Source organism: Etheostoma cragini, chromosome 8, assembly GCF_013103735.1.
Source record: "Etheostoma cragini isolate CJK2018 chromosome 8, CSU_Ecrag_1.0, whole genome shotgun sequence".
Classification (NCBI taxonomy): Eukaryota; Metazoa; Chordata; class Actinopteri; order Perciformes; family Percidae; genus Etheostoma; species Etheostoma cragini.
In genome coordinates this window covers 18,821,566-18,845,159 of record NC_048414.1, presented here as the reverse complement: position 1 = coordinate 18,845,159, position 23,594 = coordinate 18,821,566, and the positions used below count along the sequence as shown (strand labels likewise).

The window sequence follows — 23,594 nt, the reverse complement described above, 5'->3', positions numbered from 1 at the left end:
GGGTCACATGTCCACCCATGACTCCAGACACGTTAGATGTTTACATAATTACAGACCACAACATTTTGTGAATAAAAGTTCCTGGAGAGGCAGAGAACAGCACCACCTGCAGTACATGGTGAGAGAGCAAATCTGCTGCTTTTACCAATCTGTTATCTATAAATTTCTGAAGTTTGAGAAAAAGATCCTGATGATGTCATTAGGGTTATTTCATTTTGGGCTTGGGCAAGGTTTTACTTTCACAGAAAGTATGTATAACAACCATAGACTGTTACTATTGGAGCATCAAGTTTGAAAGACAAGGAAATTTAGCAGGCAAGGAAAGTCCAACAAAAAGATGTTATTGGTTGCATTCTGGGAAATGTCCGACCCAGCATTTGTCAAACTTGACCTGTAGGGATGAAAATTTAGGAAAAATCTGCCTCTGTTGCTTAAAAAGTAGAAATACGAAATTGCCATTAAGGTTGTGTTTTCTGATTCATACGCTTTAATTGCTAGTTAATGTCCTGTCCATTTACATCTTGCCAAGTTGAACTCAAAAACTAAAGATCCCTTTTTGTCATCAGCTTAAAACTAACCCTTTATTACCCCTACCAACGTTATGTTTTCGGTTTTGTCTGTTGAGCAAATCTGAATCCCGTGGGTGATACAGAAATTATTTTTCATTGCATTGCAACAAAGGGCATGGCCTTAGCAGAGTCCTGCACTCTCCAAGTGACCTTGTAGTTCTTAGGTTGATTTGGGGTAATAGTTTTAAAAAGATACCTCACACATTCACGCCACAGACTTTCAGCAGACCTTTTGACTCATCCTAGCAGGAAAAGAACAAGTGTAATTATTAACATTAACAATGTCTCAGATCTGTTATGTGTCCCAGTAGGCTATGAGTCCCAGTGAGCAAGCATGAACCCTACCAGGACCTCTTTCTATGAAATGTCAAAAAGTCTGCCATAAAAAAGGTCTATTACTATTCTATTGTAACATCACCTGATCGTTGACACGACATACAGGAAGACCTCAAAAGGTGCATTCCTAAAATCAAAGATGAATGCACTGATGAGCCAACACCACTAGATGGAGACATACTAATTATGATCTCCCAGAGAGTCGCTGACAGCTTGTTCCCAGTGCGTCTGTAAGGTGAACTGAAGTGTGAGAGGGTATATTGAGGCCAAGGAGATAAAGATTAGCCTTCCAACAAATCAGGTGATAAGAAAGAGAAGCAACAGTAGATACTGTATGTTTTATAGCTGACTAGTATGAAGGTGTTAATAGAAATAAAGAACCACAGAGATTTAGTTTGAGCTTGGCAATGCAATAATTTGTTTTATTCGCTGGTTACATTGAAGACAGTTAAACATCAGAGTACATGTAACAACTCAGTTCTATTAAATGGTGTGTGTGAAAGACTGATAAGGGCAGATAATATTTTCAAGTTTAAATACTTACAACGATCACAACTTAAATAAAGAATTATTAAAGTACGCAGAAAGAAGAAACTTTTTCGTAGAAGTATGCAGTTACATACGCTCCTCCCTCATATTGACCATGTGATGCAGGACAAACACAGGCTGACAGGGGAGGGAGGACAACCTGACTGTCCTCGCCTAGCAGAGAGTAGAGTGCAACAAAGATACCAGAGAGAAGAAGAGCAGTTTTCCCAGCCTGAGAGGTGTTGGATATTTTGAGCTCCTGGACACTTGTGAATAAAGTTTTTTTTTTTACTAAAAGGAGATATCTGATGACAAAGGTGCTGATGGTGGGGGATATTCTGTTGGGAATGTAAAATAGAGATAGAGATACAGAGAAAGAGTCCCACGTGAATCTGAAATGGAATCTCAGCCACACAAAAAATTATCCCATTCAATTGAAGAAATTCTAAGGAGGCCCACATGTGTCAGAAAAGAGAAAAGAGTTCATCGCGACTGGTCTGTTATCAGGGAGAACACAAGGACATCGAACCAGCTCTCATGTGCAGGTAATATGTTTTTTTTAATCTTTTTTTTTCTACATCACAGTTGCCATTAAAACATGATCAATAGTCCTGTTAATTTTGTATTTGTTCTCTCTGCCAATAGAAACTCCACAAAATAGACTACTTGAAGGGACTCCAAAAGCCACCACAGACTGCATGAGTGAGTTTAATGATTTACAACAGCGAAAGAAGAAGACACATTTAAAAACATGTTTATACGACGCTGATGAGGATGACGAAGGTGACAATTATTTGTTCACAGGTCAGAGGAAAAAGAGGCAAACGAGGGTTACTTTCACACCATTACAGGTGCAGGAGCTGGAGAAAGTCTTCCAGCAGACCCACTACCCAGACGTCAACAGCAGAGACCAGCTAGCCTCTCGCCTGCGCCTCACTGAGGGCCGAATACAGGTAGGACACATTCTTCAGCAGTGATAAACTACTTGAGTGGACAGCATTTCTTAAATTTATTTTTTTGGGGGCTTTGCCAGGCTTTACAAATGAGTGGGGATGCAAACTGGTGTCTGTTAATATTTGTATGATTTCACCAAGAATAACCATGGCAACATTAAATGATTAAATAATACAGTCATGATTGGTTTGTTTAAATGCTACATTTTATTCAGTTTATTAATTAAGCAATATTGAAAGAAAAGAGAAAAAGAGAAAGAAAAGAGCGTCCCACACTCTGGCTCCATATGCATTTTGCTATTAATTTTAATGACGTTTCGGCCTTCCAGATAGAGAAATGCACATGGAGCCAGGATGTGCAACACTTTTTTCTTATTTTCACATCAAGTGATCAGCTCCTCAAGACAGCCCCTTGTGTGCCTTAATGTTCTATATATCAAAAATGTAATGATGTGGCATTTTACTTGACCAACCCATGTCATCATTTTATGTATTCCTTTTATAATAAACTTCAACAAACAATGACCAAATATAGCCTTTATTTGGCAACTTATTTGTTGCTGACATTGCTCATTGTACAAGTAGTCATGAAGTCAAACTGGGGTTACTAACAATTCACTGTACGTTCTTGAACAACAGACTGATTAAACTAAGTAGCCATCAATAACAACAATAACAATGGTATTTGGACTGCTGCTTACATAATCCATTAACACCCAAATGATGAAAAGAAATGTGGATTAATGAAAAAAAATGTGGATTAAAAAATATTTCATTCTTTGATGATGTTTGAAAGTCATAACAAAATTGTCCTGTATACATTCAGTGTACATGGTTAAGTTAGAAGTATGATTCAAGGTAGATTTGTCTCACATGTGTTGTTTGTGCTTTAGATTTGGTTTCAGAACCGCAGAGCCAAATGGAGGAAGACAGAAACACTGAAGGACATAGAGCTGTTGACCGGCCAGGACATACAGCTAGCCAGTCATCAGCTGCTTTATTATGAGGTAACATCTGACATATGACATACACATATCTGCCCATCGTAATTGTATTGCATCTTTCATACACAAAAAGCAATATGGGAAAAACATGATATAAAAATATACAATAAAATACAAAAAAAGAGCTAACAATAATAAAGGAAAAAAATAAGAGGAAGGAAGTAAATATAGCCAAATATATTTTAGCATTTTTTCAGTTGTTTCTACTTGTCTTGAAAGTTATCCGTGTGCCATCCCGGGTGTGGGAAGGGAGGAGGGGAATTTTTAAAGACTGGGGCCAGTTATGATAAATATCATTACATACGTGGATATATGTATATTGAGGTGGATGGTTTCTTTTATTTTCAATCTAACCTCCAGAATTAAAACAAAAAAAAACTAAAGTAACATTGAATATATCTATCTGAGACAGCAACAACAGCACTAATCATTCCCATACCCCTTACACCATAAGATCGAGCAGTAGTCTTGTAATTATATGCTCACTTTAAAAAGAAAAGAACATTTTGTTTTAGAACAAGATAAAACAACAAAATGATTTCATAGTGGAGAATTGGCTAAAGCATTATCTAATCAAAATGAGTCATACGATAGGGCACAGGTAAGTGATCAGTGATTCCTTTGTTGTTTTTGGAGATAACTTCTCATGAGTACTGTGTGTACTCTCCCAGCTCTCCCAGAAGCCCCAGCTGCAGGCAGCGTGCTGGCTGCCATGCTGCGTACCCAAACCCCGTCAATCAAGGCTGTTCCTAAGAGCGACATGTGCTCCGACACCCACCTTGCTGACCAACACACATTCCCCAGATCCCAGGACTCTGTATTTTGACCCGCTGGGGACAGACAGATAGCAACATCTGTACAAATGATGACACCATTGTGTTAAATCACATGAGTATCTGGTGATATACTGCAGACTATAATATCTAAACTATGTTTATGCAACAGTTTAATTGATAAGTTTTCATCAGATGTGTTGACAACTTGAAAATACAATGAATGTTATACGACCGAACCGACCGTTTTTTTCCTTTAACAATAAAGTTGACCTTTAAAATGATGAATATCCTGGCTGGTTACTGAATGCAGCTAACTTACATGTATGCAAGACCTTGTGATTAGTCCGTACTGATTTATTCTCATATGTCAAGGTTTGAGGACACTCGGAGCTGTGGCATGCTTCTTGGCAGTGAGCAGTGTTTGGGCTGTGTTATTGTACATGACACCACACTTCCTTGTCTGAGATAAGTTACAGTGCCGCCATAAAATGTTCATTCATTTGACTTTTTGACAGCCTGTCCTTATCTTAATTTGGGCTGATAAATCCGGGTTATTGGCAGGTCAGCTAGGGGGATGTAGAGAAATTGTAGACTATGATCAAAGGGGAAATACCAGCTGAAGGTGTAGCCAGTCACTGTGTGTTGGTGCTGTAGTTCATTATTGTGTCTTAAATGAATAAAAGTACAGAAAGTGTATATGAATATCTTTATCTGCCTTTATTTACAAATCAGGCTACTGTACATGTGTTACACAACTTTTCCTGTAATGATGTAACCATTTGTACTTTACCTGTTTCTGTGAAACTTGCTTGTGACAGTGATTTTGTTCTGTGAAAAGGCAAGAATGGCATGAACCTGCTCACATCTCCTTCTTTCCAAGAACTGTTATCTGGGCCATTTTTCAAATAATTAGCAATTATAAGATAAAGCAGCATTGCCTTTACTATCAATGCCATAACTCACTTGACAGTACCATAACTGATTACATTAGGCAAGCCTCTGAGAGCGGGTGAACTTTTCACCCCGGTCATATCTTCCTTTATTGAACCTGTTTTCTGTAAGAACGAGTGTTCTGCTAGCTGCTGGAGCACGGTTCCACAAATAGTTGGTGTAGACCGTCAAACAAGGGGCAAACTGAAGCTAGACATGACATTTATCTGAATCATATGCCCTGGCCAAAACCAAAATATCAACCTTTTCTTGGAAAAAATGCAGTAAAAATGCTCTTTATGACATGGAAGTTGGAAATTATACAGTATATTCATTGCCGTTGTCTGTATTCAGGACCATGATTTTAAACATCAGATACCACTAAAATATAGATTGTAGGTTGTAAATGTTTTATTCTAGTTCCATATAACTTTCAAACAATTTTTGCTGGTTGACTGACTGGTTGCCTGAGCATGCTAAATAGGTTTCCCCTATGCATCTAAAAAAAAAACTAAAGTTGCAGCAACATGTCATCTGGTTGTCTCTATTAAAGAAGATGGAGAAGAAAGAAAATGATTCAGGTAATGTATTGACCAACAAACTTTATTTTAGACAGCATTTACTTACACCTCCATTAAAATTACTGCAATACAAACATGCCCCAAAACCCGGAACCACCCGTCTGCACCCACACACAACACAGCCCTCTGTAGCAGGTTACAGTCACCTTTGTCTACAACACCACCAGCTTGCAACCAACTAGTCTTGCATTGCCAGACCTTCCTCCACAGCGCTGCAGAGGAGGAGCCTGCTGCTCAACCCACCAAGCAATAGGCCAAATTAGCTTTTAAAAAAAGGTCAACTTCAATATGATATATTTAAATTGTAAGAATAAAAAAGGAAAGTTGACATCATATATACTGTATATATATACATATATTTACATACTGTATATACTGTATATGTATTTATGAATAATTTATAAATACTAGACATGCAAATTGAAACCAATCATGTTACCTGCTCTTCCAGTGAGAAATGATTTATTATAATTTATGTAAGGTTTTTAGCTATAACCAATGCATAATACTATATTGTGAAGTCTAAACAGAGCATGACAGTACACGCACTGATGCAGGTCCCATAAAAAGCTGTAAATGTTATTTCTCACAGCAGGTGGCGCCCTTTCACCCATCAAGAAGCAGAAATCCTGCTCTCTGTTTTGCTGAGTGTCACACAGAAGCCACTGACCTGATTTAAGTCGCAGAGCTTCCTCTATCAGCTGGTATGGTCATTTTAATGATATTTATCTGCTTTTAGGTGATATTAGTAATAATGCAGAGAAAAATATAATAATAATTATATATGTTTTTAAATTTTCTCTCCATTATGGCGGATACTCAGCATCTCTCAGCCTCCGCCCGCCTCTGTGGCTCTGTCCAGAGCGGTGGAGAGACAGGGGGGACCGCAGAGCGACAGGGAGACAGACAGGAGACACAGAGAGAGAGAGGGGCGATGGCCGCCGATGGAGTATGCGCGGAATCGGCGGATCAGTACCGGGCCGAGTTGGAGCGGCTTACCCAGGAACTGGCCGAGGCGAACCGGGAGAAAATCCGGGCTGCGGAGTGCGGTCTCGTAGTCCTGGAGGAGAACCAGGCGCTGAAGCAGAGGTATGCAGACCTGGAGATCGAGCAGGAGTATCTCAGAAAGGAGCTGGAGCAATTGCAGGAGGTAAGAGAAGGAGCTGCTGTTGCTTTTTTTGGACATTGTGGCCCGCGAGTGCACTGCGGGCAGGTGTGTGTGACCAGCTGCATTGCCACAGCGGGGGTCCACCTAGTTTTACATGTGGTGTCCACCTTACGCTAACATGAGGGATGATGTCTTGTTTGTTGCGTTCATATGCACGCAGCGCGGAGTGGGGATTGAGAACCAGCAGTAACGTGGTCTCCAGGGTCCCCTAACATAGTACTGACCAATGTTTAATATCACTTGCATTTAATTTAGTTGAAAATCCTTCAATCTGTGGACGTTTAACGGTAGGCCTATCTATTCTCATAATGTTAAAGGTTTCACCCCCTGAATCTGTTATCATAAAAAAGTGAATCATTTATTTATGCTGTTTCTCTGCAGTGAATCCATTGGCAGCAGTACTGTACATGGTATTGCAAGCTCAGGACTCTGTAAGAACCCCCATAAAACACCCCCCAGACCATTGTGTTTCATTGTTTTAAGATTCCTTCCCTTACACACAGTCATTACTTTCAGCAAACTCTCTACTTGGGACTCTTGACTGAGCCTTTTGGTGTTTTGCCAAGATCTAGTTTTTTCTCTCTCAGAAATCCCTCAGTAATTGGATCTTCAGAGTTGTCCACTGCAGTATGTGCAGCGGCTCGGAGATAAAAAGGACATTGAGACGCACTGTGAAGATGGAGGTTTTTAGAGTACACCCACAAATTGTTACTCCTGTACCAAAATGCTGTGCTGTTGATGCATTAATTGTCTAGAACAGACTTTATAAGTCCACATACCAATATTTTAAAGTGGAGAAAAGTGCTGTGTGACCCCGACTGAATAATACATGGCTGTGTATGAACATTCAATCAATACATACATGCATAGAGTAACAAGAGACGGATGCTGACAGGGCTCAGACCCCAAGGTTGCTTATGGAGATGCTAGTGCCAAGGGGCCAAGAGAAGGAGCTGAAAGCAAAGTTTTTGGCTGTGTGTGTGTGTGTGTGTGTGTGTGTGTGAGAGAGGGAAATTCTGTTTTTGCTGCCAACTTTTGTCAACTTTCATTCTCATCATTATTATACAGTGTCATCTCAAACCATGCGCACACCAGGGTGTAAGTAAGAAGTTTCTCAATAAAAAACGAAATGCTTGAGGAACTATAAAGAATACTTTTTTCTTCTAGCCTATATCCTGAAAGTGATAGATGAGACAGATAATTTGTAGGAACTAATATACAGTATTTCTCTGCTTCCTCCTTGTGCTCCTAATGGCATTTGGAAGTTTCCACCACACCGGACGGAAACAACCAATCAGAGCCAAAGCGTCCCTAACGGTGTCTAATACGGCTTGTGAACTGCGGCCAAACTGTCAAACAATGCACTGAAATATGAATCAAGGTTACGTTACAGTATTGCCTCAAATCTTATCAGAAAGCTTATTTTAGTGTACTGTGTAGCTGTATAATAAGAAAGTTTTGTACCAGGCTGCCATGTTGAAAACAGTTGAGCCAAAACCACGAATGGTCACCCAGCCAACCATCTGCAGCTTTTTCTCATTTTACAGCTAATCAGTAAGCTAAAATACTGTTTGTTCCTGAAAACATTTGAGGCAAGAAATAGGCAATAGATTAACATAAACTTTTCATATTTGAACAGCACTAGCTAGTTCAATCCTGCTCTTAAACAGTTATGACTTCTATTGACTCTACCTTACATGTGGCTGATTGGGAAATGAACCGCTGAAATATGAGCAATTTACATTTACCTCAAACTGTCTATTTTAATACATATATACATATTTATATATAAATAAAGTTATGAATGAAAAACATACAAACTGCCAAACTCTTTGCATGACAAAATACAAAATATAGAAAAAGAATTCCTTCCCAATTTAAGACTGCCAGTGATGCAACACTGGACTCCATCTGTGGGCGTTTCTGGCTCATTATATACAGTACTGTGCAAAGGTTTTAGGCTGGTTTGAAAAAATGCTGTAAACTAAGAATGCTTTCAAAAATGGAAGTGTTAATAGTTTATTTTCACCAATTTACAAAATGCGGTGAATGAACAGAAGTGGAATCTAAATCAAATCAATATTTGGTGTGACCACCCTTTTTCCTTCAACACAGCATCAATTCTTCTAGGTACACTTGCACACAGTTGTTGAAGGAAGTCGGCAGGTAGGTTGTTCCAAACGTCTTGGAGAACTAACCACTGCTCCTCTGTTGGTGTAGGCTTCCCCAAATCCTTCGGTCTCTTCATGCAAACCCAGACACACTCGACAATGTTGAGATCAGGGCTCTGTTGGGGCCATGCCATCACTTCCAGGACTTCTTGTTCTTCTTTCCGCTGAAGATAGTTCTCGTTGGGGTCGTTGTCCTGCTGCAGAATACATTTGGGACCAAGCATACGCCTCCCTGATGATATTACATGATGGATAAATATCTGCCTGTATACTCCATTTGCAGAAATGCAGCCCCAAACTTGCAGGGAACCTCCGCCATGCTTCACTGTTACCGGCAGACACTCATTATTGTAGCGCTCCCCTGCCCTTTGGCAAACAAACTGCCTTCTGCTTAAGCAAAATATTTCAAATTTTGTCAGTCCAGAGCACCTGCTTCCATTTTTCTGCACCCCAGTTCCTATGTTTTCGTGCATAGTTGAGTCGCTTGGCTTTGTTTCCATGTCAGAGGCTTTTTGGCTGCAACTCTTCCACGAAGACCCCTTCTAGCCATGGTTCTCCAGACTTGTTTTTACGCGTGCCCCAAACTTAAGAGACCGCCTAGTTAAAATGATACACGTCCACAACCCATTGCGTCACTTCTTAGTATGCCAGACGGTAACTATAAATGTGGCAGTTGCTATCAAACCATTGTTATGATAAAACGTGTTTATGAAATGGTCTGTTTCTGCATTTACTATGTTGCAGCAGGATTTATGAAGGTGTGGGTAATGTTCTTTAATTGTTTGGGGTAGGCTTGTATATATGGAACTGTTCCTCCCACTGATTGTTTTTTCTTTTCCTTTTCTTTTTCTTTTTTGTGGATAGAAACATTATGGATATAGAATTTTAACAGCCGTCTTTTGAGGTGTATAAGTCTGTTAAAACCCTGATTGAAAGTGTTCTCTTAATGGAGTCATGAGTGGGGCTATTAGGCTTTTTAGACCTATCTATCAATCCATCCATCCATCCATCTTTATCCGCTTATCCGGTATCGGGTCGCGGTGCGGCAGTTCCAGCAGGGGACCCCAGACTTCCCTTTCTCGAGCCACATCAACCAGCTCCGACTTGGGGATCCCGAGGCGTTCCAGGGCCAGGTTGGAGATATAATCTCTCCAACTATTCCTGGGTCTTCCCCGAGGCCTCCTCCCAGCTGGGCGTGCCTGGAACGTCTCCCTAGGGAGACGCCCAGGAGGCATCCTTACCAGATGCCCGAACCACCTCAACTGACTCCTTTTGACTGGACGGAGCAGCGGTTCTACTCTGAGCTCCTCTCGGATGACTGAGCTTCTCACCCTATCTCTAAGGGAGACACCAGCCCCCCCTCCTGAGGAAACCCATTTCGGCCGCTTGTACCCTGGATCTTTTTAGACCTAATCAAACTAAATGAAGTCACATGGTTGGTCAGTTGATTGTAACAAAACGTTTGTACTAAATTATGAGAGCTTAAGGCAGTTTTGGGGACATTATATTTTTTCACTATATATTCACATATCCCTCTTTCTTCCTTGTGCCCTTTTGTTCCACTGCTTGACTAGTTGGACTTTTGTTTTGACTTGCACGCAGAATCAGAATGATCTTTGTCCAGCTCACGGCAGCGTGTTAAGATAAAGAGACAGCCATAGACAGCCAGCAGCAGAGCACTGTCCAGCTGATATCTCACACTTTATCATTGGATGATGGGTGGTATGGCAGATGATAGGGAGAATTTGATGAGAGAAAAGAAAGAAGCAGCAACACATTTTGGCTGTGTAGTAGAGGGAATCTAGGGTAAAGTATTATAAAAAGAAAATATTTTGATGCCAGCAGACAAAACGACAAGAAGCAAAGAGTCTAAGCTTTAAGAGCGGCCGTTTAAAGTTTAGGAAAGAACAGCCCAGATGGGTGGATGTGCCTGCTTTACTGCACCAGTGGCTGGATCCTTTTTTAAAGGATATTGAAGTAATTCAACATCCAGTATGATGCCTTTGGCCTCTTTGTTAATAGTCCATTTTTGGCTTTTGCATGGTTAAACTTTAATTTTCGTAGCTCTAGAAAGGTCAGCTGCCATTACAGCAGCAGTCTTTGTTGTGATCTGTCATCTGTTAACATCTGCACCAATTTTATTCTCTGCTTCCTGTCTGTCTGTCTGTCTATCTTTCTGCCTGTCTGTCCTTGCTCTTGCCTGAGAGAGGGAACATTTTCCTGAGGTGATATTACTTCCACAGAAAGAAACACCCCCTGCGTCCTAGCTTTCTGTCGCACTTTAATGAATATGAGAGTGAATGAATGAGTGAAAACCTGCCAGGACAATAACATCACATCTACCCCTGTCATACTCTAGGACAGGTGCATTATAAAAGGGAATGGAAACTGCAGATGGAAAATTCAATTGCTTCTGGGACTGAGTGGCCTGGAACTGTTGATTATTCCTAAAAAAGGCCAAAAATCAGTCTTGCCATGTTTTTTTTTCTCTTATTAGAGAATACATTGTTTTGTCCAGTCAGTGTTTATTATTCACTAAAAACCTAACATGCATGTCTAAAAAGATATTTATATGTATATTTATTTTTAAAACTGACAACAGACTGCAGCATCATATGTGTAAAAACAGTTGCTTTATGTCTGATGCATGTATTTTTCTTTGATTTGCTTATGCCATTGTATGTGCAAGCTAGCCAGATTTGCAAGTGTGTTTGCATATGTTCTGTGGTGACACATATGTTCTGTAAGTCCTGGTTGTCTGCCCTTAGTCCAAGTCCCAGCTGGTGGAAAACAAACGACTAGAGCACTGTACACACACACACACACACACACACACACACACACACACACACACACACACAAACCCATGTTTGAATTTTTTTCAGTGACAATAAAATTACATAACAAAAGGTCATAATGACAGTGAGAAACAGAGCAGCATCCTCCAGTGGAAATCCTTGACAATTATTTTCAAATAATGATTAATCTACCAATTATTTAATTATTTTCTCCTCTCACAGTTTACGAGAACCTAAGTTGACATTTCAAATAGTTAATTTTTTTCAACCACTAGTCCTAAATCAAAAGAGGCTTTTTTTTCAATACAGACAAAGATGTTTTTATCATTATTCTTGCCTATTTGCTTGTCTCCTCAATTTATAGAAAATGAGGGAAAAAAGTGATATTTCGTTGACATGAAGTGGTGATGGTTGTGGTTTTTTGTTAATCTTTAGGAGAAGCTGTACGCATATGTTTCCTGTCTGCAGGGCCCAAGCAGAAATTGAATGCAAAGAGCGTGATTTGGTTCTAAAAGTAGAAGTGTTTCCTTGCTCTGTAGTGTCCTCTCCCACCCCATATATTTTCCCTTCACCAAGCTCTTTCACGCCTCCTCCTTTCTCTCTCTCTTTCCCTGCCTGCCATCACTCTCTCATTCCTTGTATCTGTGTGTGTGTGTGTGTGTGTGTGTGTGTGTGTGTACTGGATGTCTCTGGATTGCTGCCTAAGCAATGGTTCTGGCTTGTTAGTGCTGTCTCTGGGCAGATCAACCTCAGATAGGACACAGTAAGAGGCGGAAGGAGGAGGATGCCACCACTGCAGAGTGGGAAGAGCAGTGTGTTAATAGGGCGTACAGTGATGTTTTAATCACACTGAAAACAAGGTAGATTGAGAGCACTTGAAGAGCATTCTTGTAGTCATAAAGTAATTGTATGCCCTGTACTCACTTATTAGTCAGCCTTAGTCCCTAATTGCTTTTAGTCCCTTTAATTAGAAATTCTTTTTAGTCTCCCATACAAAGAAAATAATCTTTTCCTTTTAAACATTCTAACTCATATGTCTGGATTAGGGTTAGGGTAGGCGTTAAGTCATTTCCGCTAACTCCTCTTTTTATCTCTTAAATTTCTTAAGTTTTAAAAAGTGTACAGAAGAGTTGGCATTTGTGATGAGTTGAGACGAGGCAGGCAGTTCCCAAGTCACTTCTGTTCTCATGTCTTTAGGCCAAGAAAGAAATCTTCACATGGCAACTTCAGTCATGATTCATCAGGTTAGTATGAAATCTTCAGCTCCAAGACTGTGTCTTTATTTTTCTTTCAGCTGTGTAGTCATCCGTCTCCTCAACGCTATTCTTGGTAGAGTCTGCACACACTCAACCTTCATGACTCACAGTATTTGCTGACATTGAACTTGAAAATTGCTGTTGAAAGACATTGCATGACACATGGTGTGCCATGACTTGTCTCAGCAATTTGACTAATGGTTGTCACAAAAAATCACAAAACAATGTGATTGATTTCCACACACACAACAATGGAAAAAAAGGCTGCAAACAGTGCCAAAACCCACCTCTGTTCGGACCCATTATATATCATGCTTTCCTGTAGGAAAATTATGCAATTCATGCGGGTCACAAGACCTTTTGATAGCCGACATGGTTTAATCATCAAATCATTTTATAATATTGTTAAGAATCACTCAGACCAATGCCTAAAGTAGTAGTAGTGCCACAAAAACACTATCACCCTGCTTTGAGTACTCCTGGTTGAATGCTATCACATCCAGCGTCTTACAACCATGCATTGCTCCTTGACATTTACTTGGCAAACATCCAGAATCTGAAAACGTATTACTGGAATATGCACCAAGCATCTTACCTCGCACGGCAGCGGGACTCTTGTGATCACACGGCATTCCATCTTGTCAGGCATCATCTTCAAATTGAATTCATAAGTCAAGTCAACATCATACGCCTGCTCGGTCATCAGGCTCCACTGTTGAGGGTGTGAAGCTGTTGCTTGACTTGACCTCCTTCAAAATAAATTATGAAGCCCAGTGAGAGACCTGTCAAAATCACACTGGTTTTCAAACCTTCTGTATCTCATAAAGCAAAATATAGTAGAAATGAGGAGTTAAGGGCACCCGGGTAGCTCACTAGAACATTTACTCCTTGACGCAGCAGCCGAGGATTTGACTCCGACCTGCGGCCTTTCCTGCATTTGCTGCATGTCGTTCCCCCTCTCTCTCCCCTTTAATGCCTTCAGTTCTTCTCTCAAAATAAAGGCCTAAAATGCCCCAAAATTATCTGTAATAAAAGAAATGAGGAGTTACATTTCCAGAGGTGTTTAATGTATTTCCCCTACCAACTGTTAACAACTGCAGTTACATTACTGTTGAAGCAGACAAGACTCTGAAGCAGCAGAGTTACTGTTTGGTGTTAGGCAGGGAGGACACATCTGGCGTTTTTTCTTTGAAGTAGGGAATCAAAATTGAAGAAAAGGTTTAGCAAAACTTAAATACTTCTTAACACTTATGAAGTTTAAAAAAAAAAACTAGGTACACCCTGTTAGGTTTGATGGGGCTTCCATTAAAAGATGACAATTGAGAAAGAGAGCAGCTGTGGTTGTAGATCCCGCTATCCTGCATGAGGAGAAAGGATACATTACAGGTTTCTCTCCCCTCTGCTCTTGCTCCTCTTTTACATTAGAAATGGCATTAAACATGGGTGGAGGGGCTGAATCAATATCTCATGAGATGGTGTTGCTCCGTTCTTTGGGTTTTGTGCTCTACACCATGAGCCCACAATCCCCCTCCTCATCTCCTAGGGGCGCTCCCCTCTCCCGATCTTCCACAATGGTTCCTCCCTGGATTGAAGTGGGAATTATGCATTGATTTCTGCTCTGTGTGGTGAGAAATTATCATGTGAGCTAAGCTGCACATTATTGTGTACAGTAGCATGCATTGAGGAAATCAATGCAAGTTGGCAAACCACATCTGACGGATTCGGTGTGATTGCCTCAAAGTGGATCATACCAAAACAGCTGTTGAATCAGTCACTTACGAAGATTTTTTTAGAGATGAACTGTCTAGCACCGAGGTCTGCTTGATGGCAGTCAGCCATGGAAATAAAGCCGAATTTGCTTTGACTCTTAAAGGGTTACTTTTAAGCCAGCTCTGTGTCATCTTTGTGTGGGCAGTGTGTTTAGATGAACCGAGTTTGGCTTCCCTCCGTGGCGCCAGTTCACAATGCTCACAGATATCTGACGTGACGCGCTTAGACACCATTTATCTGCAAACACTACCCACCGTGCCATCACAGAGAGCAGTTTTTTTTTTTTAAGAAATGCATAGCCCACTCAACAATGTCTTTTAAATCATGGTGTTTTTTTTAAGCGTAGTCATTAAAAAATACTTTATAATCCTTCAGTTTAAATGATAATGTTGTTTGGAGAAAAGAATGTATGCTCTTTCTTTCTAGGTGGTGTTGACCTGTGACCTTTGGCAACAGGCTCAGGGATGCTGTTGAGCATATAGATAAGGACCTGTCTGCCCTTGTGTTTGGCTGTGTTTTATATGGGTGGGTGGGGGGTGATATGTGTGTTTTGTCAGGACCCAAAGGGAAGGTCATTTGTCACTGAGTCACACACCAGGAACACTTTTCCTGCATGTGTGGATGGCTTTTGTTTTTTCTCTCTCTTGTGTCTGTATATGTAGCGTGGAGGGGGTGGCGGGGGGTGTGGGGGTGGGGGGGGTGCTGCGGATGTTGTGATTGAGACCAGAGAGAGAGGGAGGGGTGGCAGGATAGAGAGGTGGAGTGACTCCAGCCCATCAGTCGGGTCTCTCTGTTGTTTCAGGTATTTATGGTTGCGCTGACTTGATGGAGAAGAGGGGAGGAAGAGAGAAGGGGGGGGGACTCAAAAAGGAACCACATGATTTTGCTGAGTTATTTCATCGTTTTAGACTCTTATTATGTTTCTTTTTTTCATTTTTCTAAAATCTCATGATTGTCACATGAAGAGAGAACAGGACCTAAAGAAGCAGTTCTCTCTGCAGAGACACTTCAGGCCAGCCCAGGCCTGCATAGATTATGTTTTTAAGAATGCTCCTTTTTACTGCAGTGAAATACAGTCTTTGGTAAGAGGAACCAGGACTTCCCTGCCTGCATGCTGCTGTATTGATTAGTCGTCTACTTTAGCTGTGTGTGCTGCGAACTCTGAAAGCATAGCAAAAAAGCATCCTGTTCTCCCACAAGGAAAACTTTTGTTTTTGCAACACAAAGATCTTCCATGTGTGAATTTAAGAACTACTAGTGCAGTGCCCGTTGAAAATGTGCCAGGCGTTTACTTGGCCTGTGGTATTGCTGCATGTAGAATTCATCAAAACCAAAATGACTTGCAGAAGGACCCCAAACCACTTAATATGCAACTCCACTGTATAGCCTACTACCGACTTACAGTGTAGTGTAGGCTACTTGTACACCAGAGGAAGACATTGTAGGCTACTGCTGTATTTACCTGACAGAGAACTCTGCAGATTCAGAATGTAACTACTGTAACGACTTAATAAACCCAACCCAGGCTGAGTCTGATGAAAAGTGAAAAAGTATCTGCCTGGTCCAACTCTTGAGATTTTCTCACGTTGCACAGCGCTCTGAAGGAATAATCTCCAACATTAGGTTACATTATGCTCTGCCAGCTCACAGCAATTTAATACAATAGCAGGAAAGAGCCCCCCCGCTCTAAAGTGTTCTGCATGTGGCTTCTGCTGATGTGCAGGTTACCTTCCCCCCAACACGGACACACAAACATTGACACACACACATTGCTTTATAAGATAAATAGCCTGCCTAAGTGGCATCACGCTCTGCACTTGTTGCCTGGCTGTGTTTTGAATGTGTGGGATTCTGAAACGTCCTGAAATAAAGGAATTGTTTGTTGTTTGTCCTCTGGTCCACTGGTCCTCAGTGGGAGTGGCCAGCGGCTAGAGCAACAAAAGCCAATGTGTGCTTCTTTTACCTATATTTAACGATATATTTTGCATTTCTTATCCAACAACGTCAAAGTTGTTCGAGAGATATGCACATAACACACCCTCACACACTCACACACACACACATACACACTCACAGACACTGACAGACATACGTTCCTGTAATTAATAAATAGGTTGTGACGTCTGCTGCTCATATTTATAGGTATTGTCCACCTGGTTTGATTTTATAAATTGGTAATTTAAAGCATCACTTATTTCAGTTATTCTGCCTTTTTGTGTATAGAGCAATTTAGTTTCAGCTCCAGTCTTCTTTCATGCTTTCCATCTCTTCATGCCGGGGAAAACCTCCCATGTAGATGACCAGAGGTCATTATATCCAGCAACGATGTAGAGCACGGACAAGCATGATCCTCTGAAGTTCCTGCCTAGGCCTCCCTCATCACAATTAAAGTGCCCATACTTACTGGTTTGCGTGAGAGCGTGCACACCCAGATATGCACTTATTCATTGTTATGGGGGTGCGACAGAATCAGGGTCAACAGATTTGTCTTTGTCACTTCTATGCTGTTAGGGGGTGTAAACTCAGGCAGGTATTAAATCATCCCCTAGTTAACCCATTTAACTAACCCTATCCTCCATCACAAGAGAGCTGATGATGTCAAGTGAGGTCATTAAAACTGAAATGGTATATATATATATATATATATAAAATAGCACTATATATGTATGGTCCTGCTTTTGGAAAGGAAAATATACATACTGTATTTTATATATAAACTGTAGTCTCTTTGCTTGATAAATAACTTAAACTATAAATCAGATATCAAGCAGAAAAACCTGGTAAATACTTCCATTTGCCTGATGAAATGCTAGAGCTAACATCACCTTATTAGTAGCCCATACAAGGATTCCCGCAGGCATGGAGGCTCTCCTGTGGCTGCACAGAAGCACTGAGTCCCACAGAGGCCCCATGTGTCAACACCAAGAGGGTCACTGTGTGCAGACCAGCCTTTCCATTGTAGTCAGAGACCCTCTACAGTGATAGGAGACAATGTTATCATTTGACTCTGTCTCCTGCCGTTGTGTCTCTCTCTCTTGTGTGCTTCTGGCTGCCTCTGCGGGTGTGTCTGATGGCACTATCACCAAATACCAATCAGCCTGAGAGCTTTCAAAAACCTTCGTCTTTTATTTTATTCTTCACGCCATCATCATTACTCTCAGCACACCCATCCAAGCTCAATTTCCTTTTTTCTTTAACCTTAGATTACTTGTCCCATTAAATACTCCTCCCACTTAGTCAAGCAAAGAGATGGCAAAGGGAAGAAGGACTGTAGGGAGGGAGACAATAGGTCAATCTCCACACTCCGTACATTAGCGCTCTAATTTGTCTTCACCCCCGGCAAGTCCCTGAAAAGTTGACTCACTGAGGAGGCACAGTACTTAGTTGAGGCACATAATGGAAATGGTCTTTTGTCGTTTATTGTAGGAGGATTGTGATGGAGCAAGAATCCACTTGAAGAATTCTGGATAATGATAAATAAAAAAATATAAGTGTTCCAAGTTAGTATGGCAAACTTACATAATTTGAGTGGCACTGTAGTGAAGTGAAGAAGAGTTCAGTCTTAACGTTGTATATTATGTATCCACCAGCAAAAGTAAACTGCTGTTTATTCACACAAAAGTATGTTTCAAAACCATTTAATTCTGAACATGCGCGACTCAAATCTGCACTCGACTTACATTGGGGAGTGACAAGGACTTCAACGCTCACAAAGTCATGGCAACCAAATAAACAACAGGGCGAGTACTTGTCACTCAATCTTGTGCAAAGCGACAAACAGCAACGAAAGCCTCCACATGATTTGATCATGGAAGAAGCACAGGCAGCTACTGCAGGGCCAATGCACTGACACTAGAATTCTTTTATAAATTACATATACTGTATAATGACAGAATTTGCATTACTAGCTCGCTCATTAGCTGCTGAGCCGTAGCGGCGTGCAGGTGGAGCGAGCCACTGCCAGACTAACCTAGTGATCCATGCAGGACTTCACTGTGAGCGGACCATTCAGAGATGATGTGGCCAGAAGGTAACGTTAACTGGTCCCTGTACAAACAACGTTATATCATAAACGATAGGTAACCCGGCAACGGCGATTATGAACTTGTCCTCAGAATGAATATTTTGGTTGTAACAAAAGTTTACATCATGTTTTTTCTCCGAAAACAGCCAGCGCAAAAGACGTCTGTATTCTGATTGGTCGCTGGCGTTAGCTGCTGCTTGCCGCTGAACCGCGTCAAAGCTCATTACCATAAAGTTGAAAACGCCCGAAACGCGACACCGACAGATTCGCCGCTCCTTGAAGCTGAAAGAAGCCGGCTTCCATTGAAAATGAATGTCTTCTGGTAACTTTAGAAGCTCAAGTTAGTGGCGGTGTGAACGCACGGTTAGGAGCTAAGGAAGCGCCGTGTCAAGTGTGAAGTTGTTTGGGTGAGCGGTTCTCGAGAAAGCTGTAAGCAGCAATACCATGGGTCAAGCAATTGGCCATCCGAACAATCATGGTTTGAATGGGCAATACACTAGTTTCATTTAAAACTGAACAATATGTGTGGTTCGTTCCTTTCCTTTCGTTCCGTTTCCTTCCTTCCTTCCTTCCTCCCTTCCTTGCTTCTGTCTGTCTGTGTCGGGACACTCAGACAGGGCACTCAGCATTAAAGTCTCATCTCTTCCTTCTCACTCAGTGCTTTTTTTTTATTTTCCATTCCAACCCGAATGCTCTTGTTCTCTCTCCAAACAAATGGCAGGAGTTAGGGATGAATACAAGTGAAGTGCATGGACGAGTGTGCCTGGAGCCATGTGTATTTGTTCGCTAGAATGGCCTAAGGGGTAGGCCATGTGTTTTTGTGGTTGACTTGTTCATGATCTCCTGCAGGGCACCCGTTTTTCCTGTCTGATCAGAGCCTTCTTTATAAATGCAAAGCATAACATCCTGTATGCCTCTTTATAAGGTGTAAGAGCCCAAAAAGTAGAAGTAGAAGTACTTGTCATTGAGGCAGACAGTAGTCCACTGTTTATTTTCGTTCTGGGTTAGTGTGCCGAAGGCGTGGTCACGTAGGAGGAGAGGAGAATGTAAGGAAGAATTAGGAGAATGGATAGGAAATAAACATTCAGTCAGGATTCAAAATATCTTCCACCCCAGGTGCCTCTCTGTTTCCGGATTCAGTGTCCAATCAGCCAGACACAGACCAAGCACACATAAGTGATCCAGGCATCTTTATTATAAAGAGCAGACTTGAGCCAAATTGAATCACTCTAACCAGCCATATCTTCTTAACTAGAAACACAGCCTGTCCCCTGGCAGACCTTTCAGCTTCGCACAGCATGTACTGTACTCATTGTGTTTGTGAGAATGCGACAGATGTGACGCTGTTGTGGATTTCTTGTAACTGGCAGGGATTTTCCCCTATTAATCACATTAAAGCGTTTTTCTGCTATTATCCTGCATTATAGATTTTTTTTTTCCTGGAGAGTCAGCATAATAACATATTGTTATCAGAGGAATAATAGGCTCCGCTGCTCTAAATAAAAAGGACAAACAGAAAGCAAAGCAATTTGTATATAACCTCTTTACTATCTATAAAACATTCATATCACGTCAGCTCCAGCTAAGTGTTTATGTTACAGTTATTCTTTAATAGATTAGCTTTCTACAAACTGGATTAAAGGATTGAATAGCCTGGGCACTTATAATAAAAACTATACACATCCAGGGCTCCTGGTGGCTTAAAGCACAAACACACACACACACACACACACACACACACACACACACACACTCACTCAAAGCAATGCAGATACTGCAGCTTGCATGTAATTTCTTTTTAACAAAGGACAATACATTTTGTGTCCGTACACAGTCCGTACACATTTTAAACGTGTTGCTGAATTGTTTTTAATAATGCAGTTACTTCTAGGCATGTTTTTTATTTGTTAGTTGTGTCAGTGTGACTGACCTCCATTCTTGCTGGGCTGTGATTACCCAGCTTCCCCTCGCTAGTGAAAATGTGCTTGTGTGTTGTTATAGATGACAGATCTTTGGACTTGGCACTTTTCCCTATTGCTGAGAAGCACATGGGGACGTTTTTGTGTCCTTGCAAAATATGCCAGGGCAACGTTTCCCATACACCTGCATTAGTGGCTCATCATGGGTTTTAATTACATCAGAGTTATAGAATACTAAATATACTAAACTGTAAATAAGTTTTCTGTCAGAGTAAGCCTAACCTTTGAGCAACACTTAGTAGGCCTAACTTATATTTAAAGGGGCAGGCCAATGATTTCACATGTTAAGTTCCAGTCACGTGATAAAAAAAAGTAGTAATCAGCCTGCAAAAAATTTTTTATAATATATTCTGTGGCCTTGGAGCTTTCTAATGTTTGAAAATTACGCTGGTGATGTTACTGGGATGTCATCTGGGGCCTGTTGCACGAAAGTAGAATAAAGATATCCAGGATAAGTGAAAAAGTGCAGCTTGACTTAGTGTGATCCGCTCATCGCAGCTTAATCGGTTGCACGTTTGCCGAGCCAGGATGAACAAGTGAAGCTATGTCGAGCCAGGTGGAGATAGCTGGGATAAGTGCACGTTCACGGCTTTCTTATATAGACCACGGTATCGATCACAGATTTACTGATGCAGAGATGGAGAAGACGCATGCGCCATATGTTTCACCCAATGAGCAGCAGCTTCTAATGGAAAGTAAGGAGGGAAAGAATATAATATGGAAAGTAACGAGGAGGTGAAGAATATAATATGGAAAGTAACGAGGAGGTGAACATATAATATGCAAAAAGGGAAATACGGCTCAAACGGAGAGAAAAAGCCCAACATAGCGGACCCGACTGAATGTGTGAGGGTGTCAAAATATCTACTTAGCCTATAGTCACTCCACATTTTTACAAAGTTGTAGGCTACACTGTTTTTTAATTGCTTTAAATATGCTAGTTTCATGTTTCTGTTTTTATGTGATAAGTGTGCTGGTTTTACTGTAAAGTGTCTTTTGAGTAGCCTACCATGTAAAGCACTATATAAATAAAATGTATTATTATTTAGCCTTTGCTTTAAAAGTGAGCAGAGGATAGTAATGTTCCTCAGGAAATGTACCCTAAGGACTCTAGGCTCCCTTTATTCACAACGTGAGAACATGTTTTACAAGCATTTACACAAATCTCTATAAGCCATGTCTAATTCTTTGTACAATTAATGTTCATACAGAACAATCAGAAAGGGACAACAACTAGAAAAAGAAGTAAGTCAATTCAATACACGCTGTGAGCATATATGTAAAACAATATTCATGATTTATTCTTCTGACAAGTACCAAAATAAAAAGATTAAGAAGCATTGTGGTGTTCCCGGTGTGATGAATGTAAACTACACTACATACGTAGCCTGCTGTATATAGGCCACGTTATTGGTCCGGGGATGTAAGAATAATTGTTAAGGTTATGAAACCAATGTAAGCTATAATAAAAAAAACATTAGGCCTACATATTAAAGAGTAGCCTAACACAAACTGTCCTTTATTAGAGAAGGATAAGCAACAAGAAAATGAAATCATGAATGTATTGGTCTCTGACCAGTCTGCCATTATTATCATCTGGGAGTATTGCTACATTAATATCGTCACACTTAATCTTCGGAGCGCGTCCTGTATAAACCTGAAGCTGAGACCACAGACACTGCAAGAGTGTGTGTAGTTTGAAAGAAATGGGGTTTTAAGAGGGAGTGAGAGTCTAATGACAGACGCTATTGGGTTGCATAATAGGAAATGTAGGATAAAGTGTTTTGATCCGTACTAGAACAAGTAATTCAGGATGTGCCAGCCTCTGTCACTTAGATTTTGACCTTTTTAAATTCTGTCTCTTGTAAGTCCCCCAACTTTATGATACTAAATTAATGGAATATCCCTTTAAGACCCATACTGCAGCTGTTCTTACTTTGAGAAGCTGTAGCAGTAAACTTGGATTTCTGGATTACCAACATTACAAGTGAGTTAATGAACATTAGAACTTGTGCATATTAGTTATTTACTGTTTAGGTGCATGGATATAACTAGGGTTGCAGAAATGATGTAAAGGTTATTTACTAACCAAGCTATAGAAACATTTCATTTTGAATTGACAGTACTGACAGACCACAGACAGGAAGCCATTTTGTGGAAAAGTGGAAACTGTTTCATACCATTCTGCTGCCACATTTACCTCGCCAGACTTGTGTATTGCAGTCCAACATGCATTTGTCAAAAAGAAGTGAGTGAGTCTGTATAAGATCTCATGTGTTTGTGTTTTGTCTACTCAACTCAGGCTGATGTGTGTTTATGTGTGTTGTCTTGTTGTGAATGGATGTTGACACATTGCATGCCGCTTCAGACTTAGGTCTCTTTTATTTAATGCACTCTTGTGTTTTTTTTAGATTTTTCAGGAGATTCATTCTGATCTGTTGATTTCCTGTTGTTCTTTTGTATGGAGGATTTGGCTTGGTCCTCAACACTTGTGACATTGGCATGGCATGATTTAAAACTGATCATCAAACATGTGGATGACAAATTGCATGACATGCTGCAGCAAGAAACAATCTTTCTGTTCTCAAGCATTCATTTCCACACACAGTTCTCCTCATGGCGCTGATAGCTACAGGCTACACAGCAGCAGACCTGCATGTCTCTCTCCATGGTACTGAAACTCCAGATGTGGTTGGCTGGGCTGACCATCTGGAGTGTGTGTGTGTGTGTGTGTGTGTGTGTGTGTGTGTG

At 40.8% G+C, this 23,594-nt stretch overlaps 2 protein-coding genes across 2 annotated transcripts in view; both read left to right on the top strand.

The window, feature by feature from the left end:
• Positions 1–1,156: 1,156 nt before the first annotated feature.
• Positions 1,157–4,447, top strand: LOC117949206 (homeobox protein aristaless-like 4). The gene is made up of 5 exons (XM_034879273.1): positions 1,157–1,978; positions 2,079–2,135; positions 2,238–2,386; positions 3,280–3,393; positions 4,062–4,447. The coding sequence occupies exons 1-5, from the start codon at positions 1,831–1,833 to the stop codon at positions 4,236–4,238; spliced, it is 645 nt and encodes a 214-aa protein (XP_034735164.1). The 5' UTR covers positions 1,157–1,830; the 3' UTR covers positions 4,239–4,447.
• Positions 4,448–6,474: 2,027 nt separating this feature from the next.
• The window catches only part of bicd1a (bicaudal D homolog 1a), a 35,735-nt gene continuing 18,615 nt past the window's right edge, over positions 6,475–23,594 (top strand). Inside the window, exon 1 of the mRNA XM_034879263.1 lies at positions 6,475–6,827. Within this exon, the coding sequence (XP_034735154.1) occupies positions 6,486–6,827 (342 nt within the window). The 5' untranslated portion in view covers positions 6,475–6,485. The remainder of the gene's footprint in view (positions 6,828–23,594) is intronic.